Source organism: Lissotriton vulgaris, chromosome 1_1 (assembly GCF_964263255.1).
Source record: "Lissotriton vulgaris chromosome 1_1, aLisVul1.2, whole genome shotgun sequence".
NCBI classification, from domain to species: domain Eukaryota; kingdom Metazoa; phylum Chordata; class Amphibia; order Caudata; family Salamandridae; genus Lissotriton; species Lissotriton vulgaris.
The window spans coordinates 1,080,316,990-1,080,342,405 of record NC_141685.1 but is presented as its reverse complement, the minus strand read 5'-3'; the positions used below and the strand labels follow the sequence as shown (position 1 = coordinate 1,080,342,405).

Genomic DNA, 25,416 nt, shown 5'->3' with positions numbered 1-25,416 from the left:
TTGATCAATGATCCAAAGACACTTCCACAAATTTTTGTTTTATCAGAGCTCTTCTGTACCCAGTGCAGTTGCTGGCCTTTCCTCCATCGCAGCAACCCCAGAACATTCATGATATTATCAGCTTCACTCCTGTATCTCGGTAAGAGGCGTTCTGAGGCTTCTTGCCTGCTGTCCTCAAGTATTCTCTTGTCCAATTCGCCTGGTGGCATGTGCGGACTCTGAAGTGGGATCTAAGGTCCCAGTGGATCCAGCACCAAGGGACATGTTTGACATAATACATGTTTCAAAGGAGAACGCTTAAGAGCTGCAGTGGTGGCTGCTCAACCCTAAACTGATCAGGACAGACCCCTGTCCCTTCCCCCACCTAGACCCCATGCTAGTGACAGATGTGTTTGCTGGGCTGGAGGGGATTTTGGACAGGTAGTGACCAGAGGACTCTTGTCTTGTGCCTGGTGGAGACGAGAGGACCCTTATCTTGTCCATGGCGGAGACGAGGGGGGGGGGGGCGCAGAGGGCTCTTGTCCCTGGGAAGGACGATAGGGCTCTTATCCCTGGGAGGGATGAGAGGGCTCTTGTCCCCGGAGGAGACCAGAGGGCTCTTGTCCCCGGAGGAGACCAGAGGGCTCTTGTCCCCAGCGGAGACCAGAGGGCTCTTGTCCCCAGCGGAGACCAGAGGGCTCTTGTCCTCGGCGGAGACCAGAGGGCTCTTGTCCTCGGCGGAGACCAGAGGGCTCTTGTCCCCGGGGGAGACCAGAGGGCTCTTGTCCCCGGGGGAGACCAGAGGGCTCTTGTCCCCGGGGGAGACCAGAGGGCTCTTGTCCCCGGGGGAGACCAGAGGGCTCTTGTCCCCAGCGGTGACCAGAGGGCTCTTGTCCCCGGCGGAGACCAGAGGGCTCTTGTCCCCGGCGGAGACCAGAGGGCTCTTGTCCCCGGGGGAGACAAGAGGGCTCTTGTCCCCGGGGGAAACCAGAGGGCTCTTGTCCCCGGGGGAGACCAGAGGGCTCTTGTCCCCGGCGGAGACCAGAGGGCTCTTGTCCCCGGCGGAGACCAGAGGGCTCTTGTCCCCAGCGGAGACCAGAGGGCTCTTGTCCCCGGCGGAGACCAGAGGGCTCTTGTCCCCGGCGGAGACCAGAGGGCTCTATTCCCCGGCGGAGACCAGAGGGCTCTATTCCCCGGCGGAGACCAGGGCGCTCTTGTCCCCGTCGGAGACCAGGGCGCTCTTGTCCCCATTCGGATACCAGAGGGCTCTTGTCCCCGGCGGAGACCAGAGGGCTCTTGTCCCTGGCGGAGACCAGAGGGCTCTTGTCCCCGGCGGAGACCAGAGGACTCTTGTCCCCGGCAGCGGAGCCCAGAGGATTCTTGTCCCCGGCGGCGAGGCCAGAGGACTCTAGCCCCCGGTGTAAACTCTGGTCCATATAAATCTGTTGGAGTTGCTGGACATCCGCCTGCTGTTGAAGGCCTTACTGCCATCCAGCAAGTTAAGGATAGTACAGAGTTCGAGGCATGTGGGCTGCTAAATTCATATCTTTGCATTAGATCGCCACCTAGTGTTGGGTCCGGATGATCGCACATTGTTGTCCTGGAAGAGTCTTCGAAGTATCCTGATATGGGTGGCTCCTCCCCTGGACTACAGTGCGCATGGGCATCGGCTCCATCCCCAGATTGTTTTTTTCCGCCATTGGGTTCGGATGAGGTCTCGACGTCTCTCCGTCGGAACCGAATAAACATCATTTTTTACGGCCAAAAGGCTTTGGGTTCTTTACGTCGGTATTGTTTGCGTACGGTCTCGAGTTCCTTCCGTCTCTCGGAGCCGGAATCACCGGAGTTTTCTTACAACTCTTCGGACATCGAGGCCTTCTCATCGCGACTCGACACTAAGTTCCCAACATGGAGCGGAGTCCGTTTAAACTCTGTCCGCTCTGTGGGTCCAAATACCCACATATAGATGTACACCCGGTCTGTAATAAGTGCCTTTCGCCAGACCATGACGAAGGAAGTTGCCGGGCCTGTGCGAAGTTCAGGTCGAAGAAAACTCTCACGATTCGGCGCGCGGTGCGCCTTGTGGCCAAACAGGCGGCCCCCGATCCAGATAACATCTTCGGCGACCAAGAAGAAGAGGACCAGAGCCATCATCTTCAAATCTCCCCGCCTGAGACGGAGGTCGAGGCCGACCCGGAATATGACGACGACGGAGTCGTGGGTCAGGGCCTTGAATACTTCGACGAGGTAGGGGACGACGTGATGGTTTATGGGGCCGAGGAAGATAGCTCAGGGGACGAGCTATGCCCCGAAGTTGAAGAACATCAGGAGGGGGTCGCGGGATCGCCTGTCGGCCTTACCCAAGACCCTGTAGCGCAAGCCACGGCCCCGCCTGTCGGCCCGGCCACGGACATACTTGCGGCGCCTAGGGTTTCGAAACCGAAACTGAAAGCAACGGTCTCGACTGCACCTAAAATGGCCGACCCGAAACCGAAACCGAAAGTGAAGGACTCGAACGTCCCTAAGATGGCGGTCGCAACGGCAAAAACAAGTAAACCGGCGGCCTCATCGACTCCGTCGACCTCCGGTCCGCAGAAGTCGAAGAAACACGGCGATTCCACAGGGTCGAAATCGGCGCCGGAGGAGAGATCCTCTAAGAAGGGTGGCACGCACAAGACAAGCGCGCCGGCGCCGGCGAAGCCTGCTAAAGCAACCGACACAGCACCGGCTCCAACGGGGACATCTGCGCATCGCTCCAGCTCGGGGTCGGCGCCGTCCATCCCTCCAAAAGACCAACGGAACGTCGCATCCGAAGGCAAGGCCACCTCGTCGGTGCCAAAGACATCGGTCACCGACGCATCTCTCGTGGCTGCTTCACTACAAAGAATTAAGGACAAGGTTTTGTCCTCGTCGACGCCAACGCCATCGACGCAGAAGGCGGCAGATGTCCCGGTCAAGCCGGCAAGCAAGCTCCTCTTCCTTCTACCGCCAAAAGTGGTGCCAAAGGCCTTTTCCTCGAAATCGACGCCAAAGAAGTCGGATTCTTCTACGGCGGGGACATCTTCGGGTCAAGTGCTCGACCCTGAAGAGGATTCGGAGTGTTTTATAGACGCGGACACGGGGAAGTTAACCCTTTATAAAAGGAAGATCACTTCGCAGCCGGTGGAATCCTACGTCATTCCCCTAAAGAAGAAGAAGTTTCCACAGGACGCCTCTGTCCTCATGGAACCTATTCCGCCTCCTCTGGGAAGGAGCCCAACACCGTCTCCAGACCACTCTGACAGTGGGGACTATGGTGAAGATGAACAATACACGTTCCCAGTAAATGAACCTGATGCACAGCCAGATTCTTATTATGGCATTGGGGAACAAGGCAACCAAGATGTGGGGCAAGACCCACAGTCCTTCAGTACACGTGCATCCCCTACGGAGGATTCTGCAGGTTTTCATGCACTAATTGAGAGGGCAGCTGCTAATCATGATGTGGACATGCATGCTGACCCAGTTGAGGAAGACTTTCTATTCGACACGTTTTCAGTTTCGGAAAGAAATGTAAAGACACTGCCTATGCTCAAAGGGGTCCTCAAGCACGCTGCGGACATCTTTAAAGAGCCTACCAGGGCGAGGGTGGTCAACCCACGTATTGAAAAAAAGTACAGACCAGCGCCTGCAGACCCTGCATACATTCGAGGACAGTTGCCGCTTGACTCCTTGGTGGTAGCAAACGCACGCAAGAGGGCCAACTCCCAAACAACGGGTGAAGCTCCTCCCCCGGATAAGGAGTCCAAAGTGCTGGAGGCAGGAGGCAAAAGAGTGGCTGCACAGGCTGCCAATTTCTGGCGTATTGCAAATACACAGGCACTACTGGCACGTTATGATCGATCACATTACGACACACTAGAGCAGATTGTAGAACACCTGCCTCCGCAGTTTCAAGAAGGCACCAAAATGATTATACAAGAGGGACAACTGATCTCCAACGCGGCCATAAAGTGCGCACTTGATGTCGCTGACACAGCCGCTAGGGCCGTTAACACCAGTGTCATGCTCAGAAGACAGGCTTGGCTCCGCATATCGGGGTTCAAACCTGACATTCAAACAACCATACTTAATCAACCAGTCAATCCGGATAGACTGTTTGGTCCAGATGTTGACACCACCCTGGAAAAGATTAAAAAGGACACTGAAACTGCTAAATCGATGGGGGCCCTACAATCTCAGCAGTTTCGGGGCAATAATTTTCGTCGCTCAGGTGCCCGTGGAGTCACCAGAGGACAGATGGGTCAACAGTCACAGTTCCCTAGAGGTGGAGCACAGTCCTCGTACCCCAAACAAAACAAGAGGGGCTACAGGGGAAACAGCAACAAAGGACGTGGCAAAGGAGGCAACAATTCACGCTCCTCTGCCCCAAGCAACCAGTGACTCTCTGTCACTGCCCCCCGACCATTTAACACCTGTCGGGGGGAGAATACAACAGTTCCTGCCCGTCTGGACCAACATCACCACAGACAGGTGGGTGCGACAGCTTATCCAGTACGGTTATTGTCTAGAGTTAAAGTCCACTCCACCCAACATTCCACCAAGGCAAAGGCCTATGTCCGCAGAGCACTTGCACTTATTGCAGCAGGAAGTGTTGGTGATGCTGCAAAAAGGGGCAATCGAGCTCGTGCCAGTGGGGGAGGAAGGCACAGGGGTTTATTCTCTGTACTTCCTCATTCCAAAAAAGGATGGATCTCTACGGCCAATTCTGGATCTCCGTCCCCTCAATCTGTACATACTGTCAGAGCATTTCCACATGCTCACACTGCAACAGATTCTTCCTATGTTAAACAAAGGAGACTTCTTAGCAACCTTGGATCTCAAGGATGCTTATTTCCACATTCCGTTACATCCGTCCCACAGGAAGTACCTCAGGTTCACTATCCAGGGCACGCATTATCAGTTCAAAGTCCTACCCTTCGGAGTCACAACTGCCCCAAGGGTCTTTACCAAGTGTCTGGCGACTGTAGCAGCGCACCTCAGGAGGCAGAACATCCATGTCTACCCCTACCTCGACGACTGGCTCGTTCAAGCCAGATCGGAACAGCAGTGCGCCGCGGACATGTCGACTACCATTCACCTCCTTCACGACCTGGGTTTCTCGTTGAATTACCCGAAGTCACACCTTCGGCCGGCACACGTCCGGCAGTTTCTGGGTGCGACAATCAACACCCTGACGGCCTCGGCACAACCAAACCAGGTCAGGATAGACGGCATGCAGTCCTTAATCCAGAAGTTCAGACCGGGACACTCGCTTCCAGCAAGAGTGTTCATGCAGTTGATAGGCATGATGGCCTCCTGCATCTTCATAGTCCCTCACGCACGGTTGCATATGCGCCCGCTCCAGGAGTGCTTAGCAAATCAGTGGACACAGGCTCAGGGACAATTAACAGACCTAGTGTTGGTTACCAGTCGGGCATACAACTCTCTGCATTGGTGGACTCCACACAACCTTTGCAAGGGCCGACTGTTCCAGGAGCCAGTGCCACAGGTTATCCTGACAACGGACGCATCTCTCCAGGGATGGGGAGCACACCTGCTCACTTACACAGTGCAGGGACTATGGACGACGCAGCAACAGAAGATGCACATCAACTATCTAGAACTGATGGCGATCTTCATGGCGCTCAAGTCCTTCATTGTACATCTGTGCAACAAAGTGGTGTTAGTCCGGACGGACAACATGACCGCGATGTACTACATCCAAAAACAGGGGGGCACCCACTCACCACAGCTGTCTCACCTGGCTCAGAGCATGTGGAAGTGGGCCATTCAGAGGAACATCTTCCTCATGGCAGAACACCTCCCGGGGAAGGACAATCAGATGGCGGATCTGCTCAGCAGATACAGTCATCAAATGCACGAGTGGGAGATACATCCATCGGTACTCCAGCCGTACTTCCAAAGGTGGGGGCGTCCAGACATAGACCTGTTCGCCACAAGGGAGAACGCAAAATGCCAAAGCTTCGCCGCCAGGTTCCCACACCCCCAATCGCAGGGCAATGCGATATGGATGAACTGGTCAGGCAAATTTGCTTACGCTTTTCCCCCGACACCCCTGATACCACTGGTGGCGAGGAAACTACGGCAACACTCCATGACACTCATCCTAGTGGCTCCAACGTGGGCGCGCCAAGCATGGTACACCACGTTCCTCGAGCTCTCAGTGGTCCCGCATCAAAGACTGCGCCTCACGCCCAGACTTCTGACGCAGAACCATGGAGAAATTCAGCATCCAGATCCGCAACAGCTCAACCTAGCGATCTGGCTCCTGAAGTCTTAGAGTTTGGATACCTGAACCTACCTCCTGAATGCATGAACATCATCAAGGAGGCGAGGAAGCCGTCAAAAAGAGCATGCTATGCCGCAAAATGGAAGCGTTTTGTCATTTACTGTGCAAGCAATGACATAAACCCGCTAGATGCGTCTATCCCTAACATCATTTGCTATCTGTTACACCTTTACAAGTGCAAACTAGCGTACACTTCTATTCGGATACATCTATCCGCCATCGCGGCTTACCTTCAGAATAGGCAGCATCTCTCAGTCTTCAGGGTGCCTGCCATTAAAGCGTTTCTTGAAGGCCTGAAACGAGTCATTCCCCCAAGAACACCGCCAGCTCCCGTGTGGAACCTCAATGTGGTCCTCACCAGGCTGATGGGACCACCGTTTGAGCCAATGCACTCGTGCGAACTGCAATTCCTAACGTGGAAAGTTGCTTTCCTAATTGCCATTACGTCACTAAGACGCGTAAGTGAGTTGCAAGCACTCACGATACAAGAGCCTTTCATCCAGATTCATCCAAATAGGGTGGTACTACGTACTAACCCCAAATTCCTTCCAAAGGTGGTGTCACACTTTCATCTCAACCAAACTATCGATTTGCCTGCATTCTTCCAAAACCCACAAACAGTGGCGGAGAGGATGCTCCATACCTTAGACGTACGGAGGGCATTGATGTACTACATAGACAGGACACAACACTTTAGGAAGACAAAACAACTCTTTGTTGCCTTCTCACCACAACACAAAGGCAACCCAATTTCCAAAGCAGGAATAGCCAGATGGATTGTTAAGTGCATCCAAATCTGTTATCATAAAGCCAAGCGCACTTTAACAATACCCCCAAAGGCACACTCCACACGCAAGTTGGGGGCATCCATGGCTTTCCTTGGAAACATTCCTCTAGAGGATATTTGCAGAGCAGCCACGTGGGTTACACCACATACCTTTACAAAACACTACTGTGTTGATGTACATTCCAAACAGCAAGCGGCTGTAGGGCAGGCTGTTCTCAAGACACTTTTTCAGGTTTCTGCAGCTGGCACGGGCAACCGCCGCTGATGGAGGGACTGCTAGGTATTCTATGCAAAGATATGAATTTAGCAGCCCACATGCCTCGAACTGAATATGCTACTTACCAGTATGCATCTGTTCTTGGCATGTAGGGCTGCTAACATTCATATCGCCCACCCTCCTCCCCGGTGCCTGTCGCAGCTGCAGATATACTATTGTATTCAATCATTAGCATGGACATCCTTTACACTTGCCACTCCATCCTCTGCCACAATGGCGAAAAACAATCTGGGGATGGAGCCGATGCCCATGCGCACTGTAGTCCAGGGGAGGAGCCACCCATATCAGGATACTTCGAAGACTCTTCCAGGACAACAATGTGCGATCATCCGGACCCAACACTAGGTGGCGATCTAATGCAAAGATATGAATGTTAGCAGCCCTACATGCCAAGAACAGATGCATACTGGTAAGTAGCATATTCATTCTCACAGACAACACCACGACCTTGTAGTACTCCAGCCAGCCATGCAGAATGGGGTCCTGTTCCAATATACTCTGCACCTCTGGAGTTTGGCTGGAGTGTCAGATCATCTCCCTGATTGTGAACCACCTGGATGATCTTTAAACACTAGGGTGGACAAGCTCAGCCGGCGACAGCTAGCAGATCAGGATTGGCAGGTGCACTCCGAGGTGGCATAGAAGTGAGGAGAGCCCTGGCTTGATCTTGTCACCGGTCAAGAACGAACAGTGCCAAAATGTCTGCACGTTGGAGTTCCCAAGAACGCTCTCTCTAGAAGACCTATTCAGGGTACAATGGAGCACTGGACTCGTGCACGCCTTTCTGCCACTGCCTTTCCTGCCCTGATTTTTGAACATCAAGAATGTTGAGGCCCAAGTCATCCTAGCAGCTCTCGATTCTCGATTTGGCTAGGTTTGTGCAGTACCTCAAATTACTTGGCATGAACATTTGTCCTCAAATTGTACTACTGCTTCGGGTGGATCTTCTGGTGCAGTGGTAGGGCAGGGTTCCGCACCCAAGCCTGTGCAATCTACACCTCCATGTGTGGCGATTGAGCAGCACCAGTTAACTGTATGCGATCTACTTCCTGAGGTTGTGGATGTGATACTGACACCTGTTTACGCAAGGGACTGGGAAAAATGTGTGAAGCTCACGATGCAGATCCCCTACAAGCCAAACTCTTAGATGTTTGTTGAATTTCTTTTGGTCTTGCAGTGGACACCATTAAAGGTTATTTGTCAGCCTTTTTGTGTTTGCCAGAACAACTGTCCTTATTTATATCATTTGTTGTGATGGAGCTCATTAAAGGTTTGACCCACGTTCCCTCCCCCACTGTTTGTGATGTCACAGTGGGTCCTTAATTTGGTCCTGACTTTCCTCATGTGTAACATCTTTGACCGTGCTCAGCTACTTGTTGCCTCTTCTGACTCTTAAAACTGTCGTCTCACTGTGGTTACTTCAGCTCATCGACTGAGTGAGCTCCAAGCTCTCTCAGTTCAATAGCCATATACCGCCTTTTCCCCAGATGAAGTGGTGTTTGGGACCTGGGCAGCTTTTGGGCCAAAAATCATGATCCTTTTTCACGTTGGGCTATCCATCACCATGCCACAGTTCTTTGCTCAGCGTCATCCCTCTAAAGAGGAGGATTGACTCCATTGATTGGACCCGAAAAATCTTTAAGCTTTTATATCGATGGCACCAAAGACCATTGGGAGGATGATCAACTTCTTGTGGGGTTCGTTGCAGTGAAGACAGGAAAGGCAGTGTTGAAAATGACTCTGTCTAGGTGGATAATCCTCTACATTAAGCTCTGCTATGCACAGACAGAAAAGCGCCCTCCAGGAGTACTCAAGGCCCTTCCACCACACCCAAGGCTGGTCCAGTTGGCAACCAGAGTGCCTGTTATCCAGTATTGGGGTATCTTTCATAGATTCACATGCCTGAATCATTCCCCGTCACCGAGGTGGGAGTCCCACAGTATATAAAAAAGCAGTGCCAAAAGTAAATTACAGTAGTAGGCCCTATGAGAAAGGCCTGAGGCCTAGATTGTAGTAGCCTATCTACCTCATTATGCTAAAAAGACCAAAGTCTTTGTTCCAACCAATCAGCTCACAGCACCCTCTAGAAGCCTCTCTGCAGAGCCAGTTCTCCTCAGATTTTCACCGCACGTCGTGTGGAAGGGAGTCTCCCTGAGTCTTTACTCAGTTTCTTCTCTACTTCAGGATGTCTGACAAAAAGGCTTTATCTAAACCTTGCAGAACATGTCAAAAGAAAAGGGTCCATGTTGATGACCAACATAAGGACTGCATTTAATGCCTTTATCCAAAACATGAGGCAAAAAATTGTAAGATCTGCCGCACCTTCCCTTCCAAAACCTTAAGGGATAGAGAGGCCAGAGTCCTCTTATGGCTCAAATCCTCTCCAGCTGATGATGAAGACTGAGCTTCGACCTCAAGTAAGAGAGCTAGATCGCATCAGGATTATCCAAGTGAGTGGAGAAAACATGTTAAAACCTCCCACTCCACTTCGGGCTCTTCACAGAGATCTCCATCTTCTCTCCCTGAAGCCCCAGCTCTCAAGGAATCTACAAAGAAAACTGTGAGTAAGACTTCTTCTGTCTCCTTACCTGTGACTACCATCTCATCTTGTGCTCCTTCGTCGACGGCTATGATTTCCAGCACAGCCATCACCTATCCTGTCTACTAGGATCTTCATTGTGACTAAAAGAACCATCGTCGACGATCCGTCAACGACAGTCAAGACACCATTGACGCCCTCATCGACGAAGTCATCTACGGTACCGTCAATGAGCGTCTCGTCGACAAAGAGCCCGTTGTTGAAGTCAACGACGAGCCCGTCGACTGTGGTCCCGTCGCCGACGACTCCGTCGACGTCGATTCCGTCGACGATGGTCCCGTCGTCGACGCCTCCAGCAAGGCCAATAGCTGTTACTTCAGCAAAGCATCTAACCACAATACAGGCTTTTTCTACGCCGCTTTCTTCTAAAACTTTTCAATTAATATCGTACCAGCGGCAAGAATTTGCTTACATCTCGCCACTCACGCCCTCCAATCTCCTAGAGACTTATGCTCATGAAGAGGAGGATGATTTTGAGGATGATGACAATGAAGGAGCTTTTGGGATAGCTCATCATCCTTCAGAATTGTACATTAAGTGCCAGGATGATAAGGAGGATGATGACTATTCTGAACATAACTATCAGGAGGATATTGTAGTGCCTCATCAGACAGAATACCAAAGACTATCTCGTCCTTCGGAACCCAGCCATCTGCCGCCGAGCCTTATTCAGGATTTACAGGCCATGCTGGCAGACTATAAACAACGTTTTCCGCCGCAGCAGGACGTGCCTCCACCCCAACCTGCAGTTCTGGTTCCTCAACCTGAGATTCCACCACCTAGGTCTCCGGTAACGGAACCTTCCACAACCTGATTTGCCTACTCAGACCCCGGATACTTCTTCGGATGAAGAAGTAGAGGAGGGTGAGTTACCAGATAATCCTCTGGTAGATCCATGGGATAGTTACATTATTCCCATGCCGTCTCCACCAACTCCACAACCTTCAGACTCACCACCTGGACATAGGTGGGTTCCATAATCTCATGCAGCGAGCTGCAACTAGATTTCAACTGCCGGTAACAGTGGAACAGACAGAATGTTTTCTTCATGATTTTAAAGAAGAAACTAGGAAGGTGTCGAGAGCCATTCCTATTATAGATTATATCTGGAAAGAAGACGTCAAAGTGATGAAAATCCTGCTTCTGTGCCGGCCGTGTTACCAAGGATTGATAAAAAATATTGCGCTCCTCTCAATAGTTCTTCATGCCTCATTGGACACCCGCGGCCGGATTTGGTCATCTCGCAGGCCGCGCAACAAAGATCGAAAAACCTAGCCACCACCAGATAAGGAGGGGTGTCGTTTGGACCTTATCGGTAAAAAAAATTCCACCATGGCTGCTGCCTCGATCAGAGCTTCAAATTCTTTGCCGATTATAGGGCGCTATGATTGCCAAATGTGGTCCGAGATGGCTGGTATGATTAATCTGATTCCAGAAGTTAAAAGGCAGGAGGCACGCAAGATCTTAATGGAGGAGGAACGTGCAGCTGCAGAAACCATTGACTGCGCTTTAGATATTGCAAATGCAAACTTTAGACAACTGGTAGGAGCTGCAGTTCCCAGACGACTGGGCTGGCTAAAGGCTACCACCTTTAGGCCCGAGGTCCAGTTAAAGATCTTGGACATGGCTTACGACGGAGAGTCTCTATTTGGGAAACACATCGACGAGGCTCTCCAAGCAATCAAGACGGATACTGACACCGCAAGATCCATAGGTTCATTACAGTGTAAGAGAGGATCTTTTAGAGGTGCTAAAGGACGTGGATACTCATCTAGAGGAAGCTACTACCAACACGGCAGACAATATCAGCCTCTGTACCGGCAAAATTATCAGTCTTCTTATCGCCAGTCCGGAACAGCTAGTTTCCCTCGCCAAGGCGGACGAAAGCGCACAAACAATCAAGGGTGAGACACTCACAGAAAACAGTGAGATCAGCCGGGCGCCAACCATATTTCCTTCCCTCCCTGTGGGTGCGAAGATATCTGCCTTTCAAAAACAGTGGCAGCGGATTACACCCGATCAGTGGATGCTGGACTTAGTTCAACATGAAGACACCCTGGAGTTTGTCACCAAACCACCAATAACTCTGCCCAGGGGTCCCCTCCCCCTCGGCTTCACTTATTGTTCAAAGAAGTTCACTCAATACTCCTCAAGAACGCTATAGAAAAAGTCCCAGTTCATCAGAGGCGGACAGGCTTCTATTCCTGTTTTTTCCTCATAAAAAAGAAATCAGGGGAATGGCGACCGATTTTGGACCTGCGCAATCTCGACAGATATCTCAAGAAGCAGGGTTTTCGCATGGTCACTCTTGCGGAAATTCTAAGTTGCCTAAACGAGGGAGATTTTATGGCTTCTTTGGACATGGAAGACGCTTACATTCACATCCCAATTCACCCAAAATATCTAAAGTATCTCCGTTTGACTGTGGCTGGCGCCCATTATCAGTTCAAAGTACTCCCATTTGGCTTCAAGTCGGCTCCAAGGATTTTTACGCAGTGCCTGGCTCTGATAGCGGCAGCACTAAGCTCGTCCGGGATCCAGGTTTTCCCGTAGTTGGACGACTGGCTAGTCAAAGGTCCATCAAAGTGCAGAGTACAGAACGACATAGCAGAGTGTGGCAATCTCTTTGCATCCCTAGGTCTCACTGTGAACGACAGCAAATCTCAAACTCTTCCGAAAAGAGTCCTGCTTTTCCTAGGGGCTCGTCTGGACACGAAACAATGCAAGGCATTCTTGTCTCAAGAAAGGCAGCTCCGTCTGCAGATATTGGCCATAAAACTGTCAAAAAGAAAGTCACTTTCTGTTCGCCTGTTTGCTTCACTTCTGGGAAGATGTTCTTCGGCCAGAAATCTCATTCCACTGGCACGTCTCAAAATGCAGCCTCTACAGGAGGAGCTATATCTGCAGTGGCAACAAGCTACAGGTTCCTTCGAGGACATCATCAAAGTCACCCCACACATGGAAGATGCTCTTCAATGGTGGACGCAACTACACAATTTAAAACAAGGACTCCCATTCTTACAAACTCCTCCGGATTTCGTGCTAACAACGGATGCGTCCATGGAGGGCTGGGGAGGGTATCTCCAGGATTTGTAAGTGCAGGGCAAATGGTCCCAGAAATACAGACAATGTCACATCAACAGTCTAGAGTTGAGAGCCATATTTCTATCCCTACAAGCGTTCCTTCCCAGTATCCGAACGGACAATACCACCAGCATGTTTTATGTAAACAAGCAGGGAGGGACAAGATCAGCTACGCTCTCAAAGGAAGCTCAGGAGTTATGGGAATGGCTGACACTTCACAACATAACTCTCAAGGCGGAACATGTCAAAGGCCTCCACAATACCCTAGCAGATAAGCTCAGCAGATCCTTGTCGGATTGCCACGAGTGGGAGCTAGACAACACTCAATTGATCAAGATGTTTCAGACTTGGGGCCAGCCAACGTTGGACTTGTTTGCGACCCAACAGAACAAGAAATGCCGGTATTACGCCAGCAGATACCCTCAACAGGGATCAAGAGGGATTGCCCTGTCCATGCGATGATCAGGGATTTATGCCTACGCTTTTCCTCCGATCCCGTTGATTCCACGAGTGTTGCGCAAAATGAAACAGGAGAGCTGCCTTCTCCTCCTAATTGTTCCCAGATGACCTAGTCAGTATTGGTTTCAGGAGCTCATGTTGCTATCGCTGGAACCTCCAATCAAACTTCTCCCGGCTCCAACACTACTGTCACGCAACGGGGGTCAGGTACTTCACCCAGACCCTTAATCTCTGAAATTGCACGCATGGCTCCTAACTTCCTAGAATCTCAAAATTCCTCATGATTGCCGGGACATCTTAAAGAAAGCACGAGCCCAGAGCATGTTAAAGACTTATCGTCTCAAATGAAGGCAATTCTGCTCCTGGTGTACTTCAAATGCTTTACACCCTATTGAAGCTACAGCAGAAAAAAATCTTCCTTATTTATTACATTTGGCTCGTTCTGGTCTTTCTTTCTCTCCTGTAAAGGTTCATCTAGCGGCTCTATCCAGGTTCAGGAAGATGGCTGACATTCCCTCACTATGTTCTTCATCGCTGATAAAACAGTTCATGAGAGGTCTTTTCAGGACTTATCCTCCGATAAAACCTTCACCACCGGAATGGGAACTCAACACGGTCCTTTCCCAACTGATGAAGCACCCGTTCAAGCCAATTCACAAAGCCGACCTCAAGTACCTGACATGGAAGGGCGCTTTGCTTTTAGCCCTAACGTCTGCCAGAAGAGTGGGAGAGATTCAGGCTTTAACTATAAAGGAACCTTTCTTACATTTCTCTCAAGAGTATGTCACTCTTCGAACGAATCCAACTCTCATACCCAAAGTGCCTTCTCAGTTCCACCTAAACGAACCAGAGAAATTGCGAGTTTTCTTCCCAAATCCGACAACTCCGGCGGAAAGAACACTGCATTCTTTGGACATTAAACGATGCTTGAAGTTTTATCTTCAAAGACCAAAAAGCTTCAGGAAATCAGATCAGTTGTTTGTGGCTTATGGCCAAGCTACACTGGGGAAAGCAGTCACTAAAGCCACAATTTCCAGGTGGATAGCCTCTGCGATCCATTTTTGCCACATCAAATCCAACGAAAATTACAAAGAACTGTCAGGTCTCACTCTACAAGAACTGTAGCAGGGTCTACAGCATTGTTTGCAGGAGTGACGCTAGAGAATATCTGCCGTGCTGCGACATGGAAGAATGTCCACACGTTTACAAGACATTACAGCCTGCAATCGGCAAATCAACATGATGGGACAGTTGCTCAAGCGATTTTACGTCACCTGTTTCCATAAGAACAGATTCAGGTAACCAATGTTTTATTAGGTCTCGCCTGTCGATGCGCATGCGCATCGAGCAAGCGAGAGTATTGGGACTTATCCACTCTTTCCCCAACTTGCAAGGAATCGTGGCGATTCCTTGCAGTGCCCGTGACTTTTAAGCTCAATGCGCATGCGCATTGAGCTTAAAAGCGCGTGCACGTCCGTCTTGGTTTACCCGCTCCGCCCCCTCCCCTTCCCGCCGTGTCGCATTTCTCCTCCCCTCTCCCCTCTCTTCCCTCCGTCTTGTTTGTTATTTTACCCGCTCCGCCCCCTCCCCTTCCCGCCGTGTCGCATTTTTGTTCATGCCTTTTGTTTTCATCCCCGGTTTGTTATGGGGTATTGGCCTCGACCATTGCATATGTAATTTTCTACACCATTTTATCATGGCCCCCATTTTTGCCCGCTTTGTTTCTTTTCTTGTTGTCCTCTGTTTATTTTGTTAGTTAATCTAAGAGGAGGAGCTACTCTATAGTCCATCTTCTTATTTATCTGGCTTCCGCCCAGCGCTAAATATTTAAACTCTGTTCCCGACCCTCAAAGTGCGTTGCATCTCGGCTGTGAGCACTCGGTTACCCTGCCCGGATGTTTTTTTTGCACCGCCTGATCCTTTACTCAAAGTAACACCCCTCGTCGCAGCTGCATTTTTATCTTTAACGCCCTCGCAATCTCCTACTTTGGCACCATTGGTGGACCGATTTTATATAATTGTCTGTGCGCGTATATGCCTTTTGCACTTTACGAGTCTCCTACTATCATTCTCTTTTTGTATACCGTGGCAGCCCATATCCTCGTCACTATGCTGCCTTGGTGCCGCTGATGCCTTGTCTATTTCTGTTGTTCATACTGTTGGTCCTCACACTTTGTCAACCCTACACTGCTGAGGATTTCTTTCCTTTCGGCAAGTGTTCCTTTTGTACCCCAAAATATTCTCATGTCACTTTAGGCATTGCCGTTGTTTAATCGTTTGTCGTCATAACTCCATTGATAAACCGCTTTAGCTACTATGACTATTGGCCACTTCTTTTGTGGTTGTGTTTTCGTTTTGTTTATTTATTTTGTATTTTTTTATTTATTGCCATGTCTTTTTTCAAATTTTGGCACCAAAGCTTATTTGCATTGGACACCCTTTCGATGCCGCATATCACGTAGAACTGTGTTCAGCATTATGCTTCTCTTTTCATGAAGAACCAGCTGTGCCCACTATCCTCCGGGTAAGCAGCTACTTTCCTGTCCTCACCCTCACTCACCCTCAACCCCTCACCCTCACTCACCCTCAACCCCTCACTCACCCTCACTCCCTCACCCTCACTCACCCTCACACTCACTCACCCTCAACCCCTCACCCTCACTCACCCTCAACCCCTCACTCACCCTCACTCCCTCACTCACCCTCACTCACACTCACTCACCCTCACTCACCCTCACCCTCACTCACCCTCACCCTCACTCACCCTCACTCACCCTCACCTCCTCACTCACCCTCAACCCCTCACCCTCACCCTCACTCACCCTCAACCCCTCACCCTCAACCCCTCACTCACCCTCACTCTCACTCCCCCTCACCCTCACTCACCCTCAACCCCTCACCCTCACTCACCCTCAACCCCTCACCCACCCTCACTCACCCTCAACCCCTCACCCTCAACCCCTCACCCTCACTCACCCTCACCCTCACTCACCCTCACTCACCCTCAACCCCTCACCCTCACTCACCCACCCTCACTCACCCTCAACCCCTCACCCTCACTCACCCTCACTCACCCTCACCCACCCTCACTCACCCTCAACCCCTCACCCTCACTCACCCTCACTCTCACTCACCCTCACTCTCACTCACCCTCACTCTCACTCACCCTCACTCACCCTCACTCACCCTCACTCACCCTCACTCACCCTCACTCACCCACCCTCAACCCCTCACCCTCAACCCCTCACTCACCCTCACTCTCACTCATCCTCACTCACCCTCAACCCCTCACCCTCACCCTCACTCACCCTCAACCCCTCACCCTAACTCACCCTCACCCTCACTCACCCTCAACCCCTCACTCACCCTCAACCCCTCAACATCAACCCCTCACCCTCACTCACCCTCACTCACCCTCACTCACCCTCACCCTCACCCTCACTCACCCTCACCCTCACTCACCCTCACCCTCACTCACCCTCACTCACCCTCACCCTCACTCACCCTCACCCACCCTCACCCTCACTCACCCTCATCCCCTCACCCTCACTCACCCTCAACCCCTCACTCACCCTCACTCACCCTCACTCACCCTCACTCACCCTCACTCACCCTCAACCCCTCACCCTCACTCACCCTCAACCCCTCACTCACCCTCACTCACCCTCAACCCCTCACTCACCCTCACTCACCCTCAACCCCTCACTCACCCTCACTCACCCTCACCCTCACTCACCCTCAACCCCTCACCCTCACACAGTGCAATAGGTCTCGGAGCATTTGAGTTGGAGCTTTTAGAAATGTTTATGGCTTTTTTTTTTGTAATTCTTTAGCATTGGCTACAGGAAACAAAAATGCTAAAGATTTACAAAAAAAACCCATAAACAATTCTAAAAGCACTAACTCTAATGCTGCGAGACCTATTGCATTTCCAATGCTTGTTTATCTTATAATGAGTCTATGCCTTTCAATATTTCTGTAAAGGTAAAAGATGTATATGTTTTACAAATAACGTGCTTCTTTTGTAGTGATATTACTTTTCCTGTTTAATATTATATGACTGCTCTTTGGCATTTAGTCATGTTTTTCATTAGTAATGTATTTACTTCGCAATTGTTGGTTGTTAAACATGTGTTTATGGGAGAGTATCGCAATAAGTCTCCCACCATCCGCAACCGACTTTGTCTGGCATACTGCTTGCTATTCTAATTCAGGCATGTGAATCTATGAAAGATACCCCAATACTGGATAAGAAAACAAGTTACTTACCTGTAACTTCGGTTATTCAGTACAGTATTGGTATCTTTCATAGATTCACATGCACCCACCCTCCTCCCCGGAGAGTCAGTTCTCTAATTTTTGGGATACTCACTCCCACTTGTGCGAACGAAAATCTGAGGAGAACTGGCTCTGCAGAGAGGGTTCTAGAGCAGAGGTCTTCAAACTTTTTGATGCCGAAACCCCCTTGTAAAACCTTTTTAGGCGTAAGGACCCCCTTCCGACAAAAGTTTCTAGAAACTGGTACTCCTCATCATCAACTTTTGACAACCATAAATGCGCCTGTTAGACCTCATCACATCCCTCCATCATTCATCCACCCACACTTTCACACATCCATCCATCCACCCTTTCATCCTTCCATCCATACATCCATCCTTCATCCATCCACCCTTTCATCCTTCCATCCATACATCCATCCTTTACCCATCCACCCTTCCTTCCATCCACCCATCATTCATCCACCCACCTTTTCACACATTCATCCATCATTCATCCATGCAACCTTTTATCCATTCATACATCCATCCACCCTTTCATCTTCCCATGCTTCATCCACCCACCCTTTCATCCTCCCATCCATACATCAATCCTTCACCTATCCACCCTTTCATCCATCCATCCACCCTTTCATCCATCCATCTACCCATTATTCATCCCCCCACCTTTTCACACATCCATCCATCCACCCTTCATTTGTCCACCCTTTCATTCTTCCATCCATACATCTATCCTTCATCCATCCACCCTTTCATCCTTACATCCATACATCCATCATCCATCCACCCATCCTTTACCCATCCACCCTTCCTTCCATCCACCCATCATTTATTCATCCACCCACCTTATCACACATCCATCCATCATTCATCCATGCAACCTTTTATCCATTCATACATCCATCCACCCTTTCATCCTCCCATCCATACATCCATCCTTCATCCATCCACCCTTTCATCCTCCCATCCATACATCTATCCTTCATCCATCCACCCTTTCATCCTCCCATCCATACATCTATCCTTCATCCATCCACCCTTTCATCCTCCCATCCATACATCCATCCATCCACCCACCCTTTCATCCATCTACCCATCATTCATCCCCCCACCTTTTCACACATCCATCCATGCATCATTCATCCATGCAGCCTTTTATCCATCCATACATCCATCCACCCTTTCATCCTCCCATCCATACATACATCCTTCATCCATCCACCCTTTCATCCTCCCATCCATCCTTCATCCATCCACCCTTTCATCCTTCCATCCATACATACATCCTTCATCCATCCACCCTTTCATCCTCCCATCCACACATCAATCCTTCATCCATTCACCCTTTCATCCTTCCATCCATACATCCATCATTCATCCATCCACCCTTTCATTCATCCATCCACTCATCATTCATCCACCCACCTTTTCACACATCCATCCATCCTTCAACCTTTCATCCATCCATCCACCCATCATTCATCCACCCACCTTTCTGCCTCTCTCATGGGGGGGTAGGGGGGGATATGTATCTCTCTGCATTGTCTTCCTTCTTCTTTCCCACTCATGGGAGGGCATCTCTGTGCCACCCTGCTGGGGGCGGGGGACGTGTCACGGGACCCACAGCTCCAGGTGCGCAACATCCATTGAACTCAAAGGGCTACGCTACAGCCACTCCCCCAGTCCCCCCCAGCTCGTGGGACACACAGACAGTCACACACAAGTACTTGACAGGTCTTTAAAAGACCTTTTACTTGTTAATGAGGCGTTGATGTTTTTCACACCTCGGTGTGAATTAGGCCTCCGCCGTGAGCACCCTCAGCCCAATGCCAGGAACTGCGACCCCCTTCCCAGGACTCCACGACCCCCCTGGGGGTCGCGCCCCACAGATTGAAGACCGCTGTTCTAGAGGGAGCTGATTGGTTGGAACAAAGACTTTGGTCTTTTAAGCATAAGGAGATAGATAGGCTACTACAATCTAGGCCTCGGGCCTTTCTCATATGGCCTACTACTATAATTTACTTTTGGCACTGCTTTTTTATATACCGTGGGACTCCCGCCTCGGCGACTGGGAAGGATTCAGGCATGTGAATCTATGAAAGATACCAATACTGGATAACCAAAGTCACAGGTAAGTAACTTGTTTTCTTAACATCTGCTAGGCTGCGAAGTAAGCGTCAGTGCACACGTTCACAGAGCACTACTACCTTGATAACCAGGTCCAATGGGAAGGACAGTTTGCTTTGATATCTATTCTAAGTTTGAAAGATCTGGGTTTTGAAGTATCCAGTATCAGAAAAATAAGTTACCTTTAGTAATCCTCTTTCTGGTAGATACTCCATCTAACCGCAGATTCCTCACCACCCTCCCACCTCCCCATTTGGAGTAGTGGCCTCTGTTTTTTACCATTTAAAAAAGTCCCAAATTAAACACCTGTACACTGGTACTTCTATTTGTTTTGTGCTCCACACCGAAAGTCATTAAAAAAAAACTGACATCAGCGTGCAGGTGTGATGCCTTTATGTGGCTCTGTTTCATCCGTTGCAGAATGAGGTCAACATAGAGCTGCACGATGCCACTTAGCGGAGTGCGGAAGCAGTACTGTAAAAACTGCTGGATTTAGTCTTGTGTCTGGAGAATATTCGAAAGGTGAGAAATCTGCAGTTAGAGTATCTACTCGAAAGTGTTTTACCAGAAAGTAAGTAACTTGTTTGTTATTGTTAATTTCCAGTGTTGTTTTTTCATGCTCATACGAAGGTGAAAGTGACCCTGTCCCAGAACCCATAATCTTCTGGTAAATGGGTAGTATATTCTGGAAGGGATTGTGGCGTCTCTTAGGCCCTTTCTACCAAACTGTATGGTGGATTTTGAGGTCATAAGAGTTTGCTTATCAATGGATAGGGGGCTGTCCCATATATTTCTTCTGATGTTTAGTTTTTTGGTGTGGAGACAATTTTCCCAAAATGTACGGATGTTTATTGAAACAAAACAAGACAAATGCGCTTATATTACTTCGGGGTGCAACACAGTGCTCTTTAGGCAGCACCATTGGTCACATGGGTTCCACACTGTGTGGTGTTGGTTCTGCCTGTGTTTTTTGTGCTGCCTAGTTGCTTTTAATGTATTTATGATATTACAGTTATATGTATGTACTACTCGTGCCCCTGATGAGGTGCCTAATCAGTTTGTAGACAGGTAGCAGCACCCTACTCCATGACTAATATAGATGGAAGAGTCTGTCGAGTGTGGCCTATTTGAGTAGTGATTTGATGTGCAAGGACCAGAGTTGGGTCTTTCTCAAGAAGTGGGTGATTCTGAAAAGCACTAATGTAGTGTATACTTCGTTTAGCCTGCTGCTGCAGTGCATCTCTCAGGTAGCCTTCTGACGTAGTGTGACTATAATAGTCTGCTACTGTCAATGTAATGAATCTAGTGTAGCATGTAGGTGCTGATGTTATCACCTTACTACAGTCTTCGGTGCTCATATTGCGACTGTTGGTACCCAAAGTAGTGACTCCTATGTAGCCAGTCCATAGTACTACTTACTGTAGAGTGATTTGTTAAAATGGTCAGTTCTTAAGTTTGGTTCTCTACTCTGGTGGCCATGACTTAGGACTGCAAGTTAATATTAGCATAGACTAGTCCGCTTTCCGGGTACTTGTTTACTAGTTTTCCTGCCGTGGAAGAGTTAACCATTAAGTGTTACAGCCATGGAAGAGTTGACCATTAGCAGTTTCATCTGCTAATGCACTTTTTTATCATTGTGAACAGCATTGTAGCCCATAAAGAAGGGCCTACCTAAATTGAGTGGTCTGCCAAGTAACTTGAAATCCGCAAGCTGTAGTACGAGTGTTCATGTGTGAGAGGTAAAGATGATTATACTTGCATCATTGTATAACGTATGTTTCATGCTCTGGGTGGGCTTGATGCTGCTCCAATGGTTTTTTTGTCCTCTAATGGCTAGGCCTGAAGTCCTACTCATTACTAATAGTGAGTAACAGCTCATCACATGTTCAGTTGGTTAGCTACAGTCCAAAAGGATTCCCAAGGTTCAGCATTTTGTCACCAGTTCCAGGCAGACAGTATAACACCAAGGACACTGTGAGCCTCCTGGACTACTAAGTGGCCCAACATTCAGAGCTTTATTTTTTCTGTTTATTGTTACTCTTGACTCACTTTCTGAAAGGCAATTAAACCGGTATGATAACAGCGGACAATTCTCATTTGCACTTTTTGTAACAAAGGCAATTTAGATGTCGCTTCCTGTAGTTTGACTGGAGTTGTGTAGTGGATTAGTTAATTCAGTTTATGAACTGGGGTGTAGAGCCCTCTGTAACTCTTTATAACCCTAAATGGAAAGGACACAAATCCTGGTGCTTTGATTGCATTACGACATGTGCGAAATGAGGTTAACTCGATACAGTTACCAGTGAATCATTGTCAGAATTTATAAGACCTCACTACCTGTAGTTCCTGTTCCGTATGTGAGGAAAGCATCCTGTACTTAATCGTTCCATTTGTGAATTTCGCATGGCTGCTATTCATGAGGTGCCTCTAGTTTTAGCATCCACAGCTAAACGTGGGGTCGTTTTCTCTCTATGGGAAACGATAAAAGCGTGAAAAATCTATCTTTGTCTACAGGAAAGCTCTATAAAGACTACAACCTGTATGCTGAGGATCCCGTAAAAACACGAGTGACACCCACGGAACTGCAACACAGTAGTATTAAACAGAAATCACACTCAAGTGTCAGTGGATGCCTTGACTAGTCACTGAAGGTCCTACATTTTGCATTTTGTCAGCATTCTCCTCCTCCAGCTCCTGTGTTCATTTCGATGCGGAGTGAATCACTCAGCATGTTTGTTGCTTTTTAAATGTGAGAAAAGGGCATTTGCAAAAAGGAGTGGCCCAGCAGCCAATGGCAGCTGCTGGCTATTCCCAAAAACGTAGAAATACATTTTGGGGGGAAAGAGAGCCATATGAGGGTCAAGAGAGCTAAGAGGAGCACCTATGGGAGAAGACACAGGGGAAGAAGCAACAGGGTGTGAGCGGGAGCAACAGAAGCACTATTTGAGAAACAAAGGTTTGGGAGGGGTGGGAGTTGGCAGCAATACTGAGCACACGGGGAGATAGGCATTTGAGTGGGTAAGCAGCACACTAGGAAGAGAGAAAAGAAAACATATGCACTTCCACAAAGTGCTGAAAGAAAAAAAACAAGTTGCCTGAGCAGTGGAAGGATGCAACGTATCCAATCAAAAGGATTATGTTGCTGGGGAGGGACAACCCCATTAGAGGAAGGACAGCCATCAAATAAGAAGCAAACCAATGAGTGACAAGAAAGCCAACCATTGGTAAGACGTGTACTGGACCACTGTAAGTTTTAGTATGGTCCACCAGAGGTCTTTCAGCAACAGGAAGCTAAAGGTTGTATATTGGAGAGGCCTAAAAATCAAAATCGGGGAGAAAAAAAAGTATGTTAAAAGAAAGTCACCCAAGTTTATGCATTCCATTAATAGGAATGTGGAAATTGTAAAGCATGTTGTCTTGGACATTACGTTTGGTGCCACAGATTACAAACTTTCATATCCTTGGCCAAGGAAGTGAGGGACAAATTGTGCAGCAGTTGAAAAAAGTATAAATGAAAGATTAATGCCAATAACAGAGGTCTGACTCTTTCGACTTGGTCGGGCAAGTTGTAATGAAGTGGTGTGCCAGAGATCCAGTGAGCCGCATAACAGTCCTGTGTGGGGAGTGCATGTAGGAGCGCACTGTCCATATCTCACACTAAAAACCATGAGTTATCGGTGAAGAGAAACCGTAGGATCAAGAGTTTTTTCGAAAATGTTAGCTCATTGATTGGGATAAACCAAAAAGTATATTTGAGGATTAAGGTCTTTCTTTTTCATCTCAGTAACTAGCTGGGATGTAGAGATGATTAGGTTGGCATGACACCTTGAGGACATAGTACTGTACTTGAGTGCCACGGCGAGAAAGGCTTTTAACGCAGGCATATTTGGTGGCCTGTTCCCCTCAAGGCTGATCTCTTAATAAATACGCTGGTAATGGATAAGAGGTAAGGTTATGTCTGTGGTAGCATTGTGAATTGCCTCTCTAGCATGGGTAAGGTGTTTGATAAAATGACTTGAGTTGTACTTTTCTGTATTTATTCTTTACTATCCTTCTACCTTAGTAGGCTATTGTGCCTACTGCAGAGCTGCAATTTGTTGGTCCCGGGTTCAGTTCCCAGCAGGACAAATTCAGCTGCTCATTCTTCAGATGTCTGTACACTGAATAGAGTTGAGCTGAGTAGCCATAATGCCTGTTATCCACAGTACTTTTTAATGAACAAAGCTGCCATGAAATGCTGTAAAACATGGTATTACTTGATGATAGGGCATTGCTCCATGTTTTGCTGTTTACGCAGTACTAACTCCTCTTTCACTATGTCTTTGCTCCAACAGGAGATGGAGTCCCAGATGCAGCGGATGAAAACTGAGTTAAAGAGGTGAATACTTGAGTGTACTTTGTCTCTCTATACCGACAACCACTTGCCCTGCTCTTCCCAACTTCTCTGCGCTTTCCTGCGTGACCCTGGTGTTTCCTGCTTCAGACATGCCTGGGTCTGACTTATCTTTCCTACACATTCCCAGCGTACCATGCCATATGAAAAGCAAACTTGAGGTTTGGGATGGGAGCCTAGATACCATTCTGCAGAGTTAACTGGATAGAAAGAAGTTTTTTGTAGCAGTGCGACAGATGCATAACTCGCCAGCTCAGTCTAAAAGGCCTACACTACAAGATATGTTTCAAGTCAAAGTTTTGACCATGCTGTTACCTTTGGAATTTGCTAATTCTCTGCACAGTCACCCACCCTACTGGCCTCCCGTGCTAGGAGAGTAGTTTCTTTGAGATAAATCTGCACAGCTTTGAAACTTTTTATTGACAGACTTACTTACAAAGGCCTTAAAGCAAATCACTTAAGGAGAGTCACAAAACAGTGCCCAAGTATAAACTGGTACAGACAAGGAAAGGTGTGTACTACTTGTTGCAACGTTGCAGAGGATGTTCAGAATCACCTCTGATCTAGGATGAAGTAAAAATTGCAAGAGGAGCTTGAACACTCTTTCAGAGGGGCTAGTCCACTGCTTTGTTACTGTGTAGGTGCAGTGCTGATCCTGGTATGGCCTTTGTGCTCCAACATAGAGGACTTGTAAGCAGCCTCCGCTGGGACAAACACTGTGGGTGTTGCATGATTTTCCTCTCCCGCCCCAATGTACCCGAGACATTTGAGCTATTTACTTCTGATTATTATTAGGTCATTTACTCGACTAATGGATTCTGTTATATTATGTGAATCTATAGAGGTAGAGCGCAGCTAATCACCCATGAGGGTATACAGGCACTGAGAAGGGCAGGCCTGAGGGGCAGATCATGCTTATTTCATCTGAAAGAACCATGTTTTGAGTTTCCTTCGGAGGTCCATGAGGGAGGGGGAGGTTCAGAGGAGTTTCCAGAGGTTGGTTCAGGTCGGGTCTGGCTGCGAGGTATGAGAAGGGCGTCCTCCGCCTCTAGTTGTCTCGATGGGAGGGAGATGTACTCTTGCCTGGGACGCAGATAGGTGTC

At 48.8% G+C, this 25,416-nt stretch overlaps 1 protein-coding gene across 1 annotated transcript in view; it reads left to right on the top strand.

Annotated features, from left to right (window-relative positions):
- Positions 1-25,416, top strand: part of SUN2 (Sad1 and UNC84 domain containing 2) — a 150,709-nt gene that overhangs the window by 65,848 nt on the left and 59,445 nt on the right. The window contains exon 11 of the mRNA XM_086963381.1: positions 24,255-24,298. Within this exon, the coding sequence (XP_086819507.1) occupies positions 24,255-24,298 (44 nt within the window). The remainder of the gene's footprint in view (positions 1-24,254; positions 24,299-25,416) is intronic.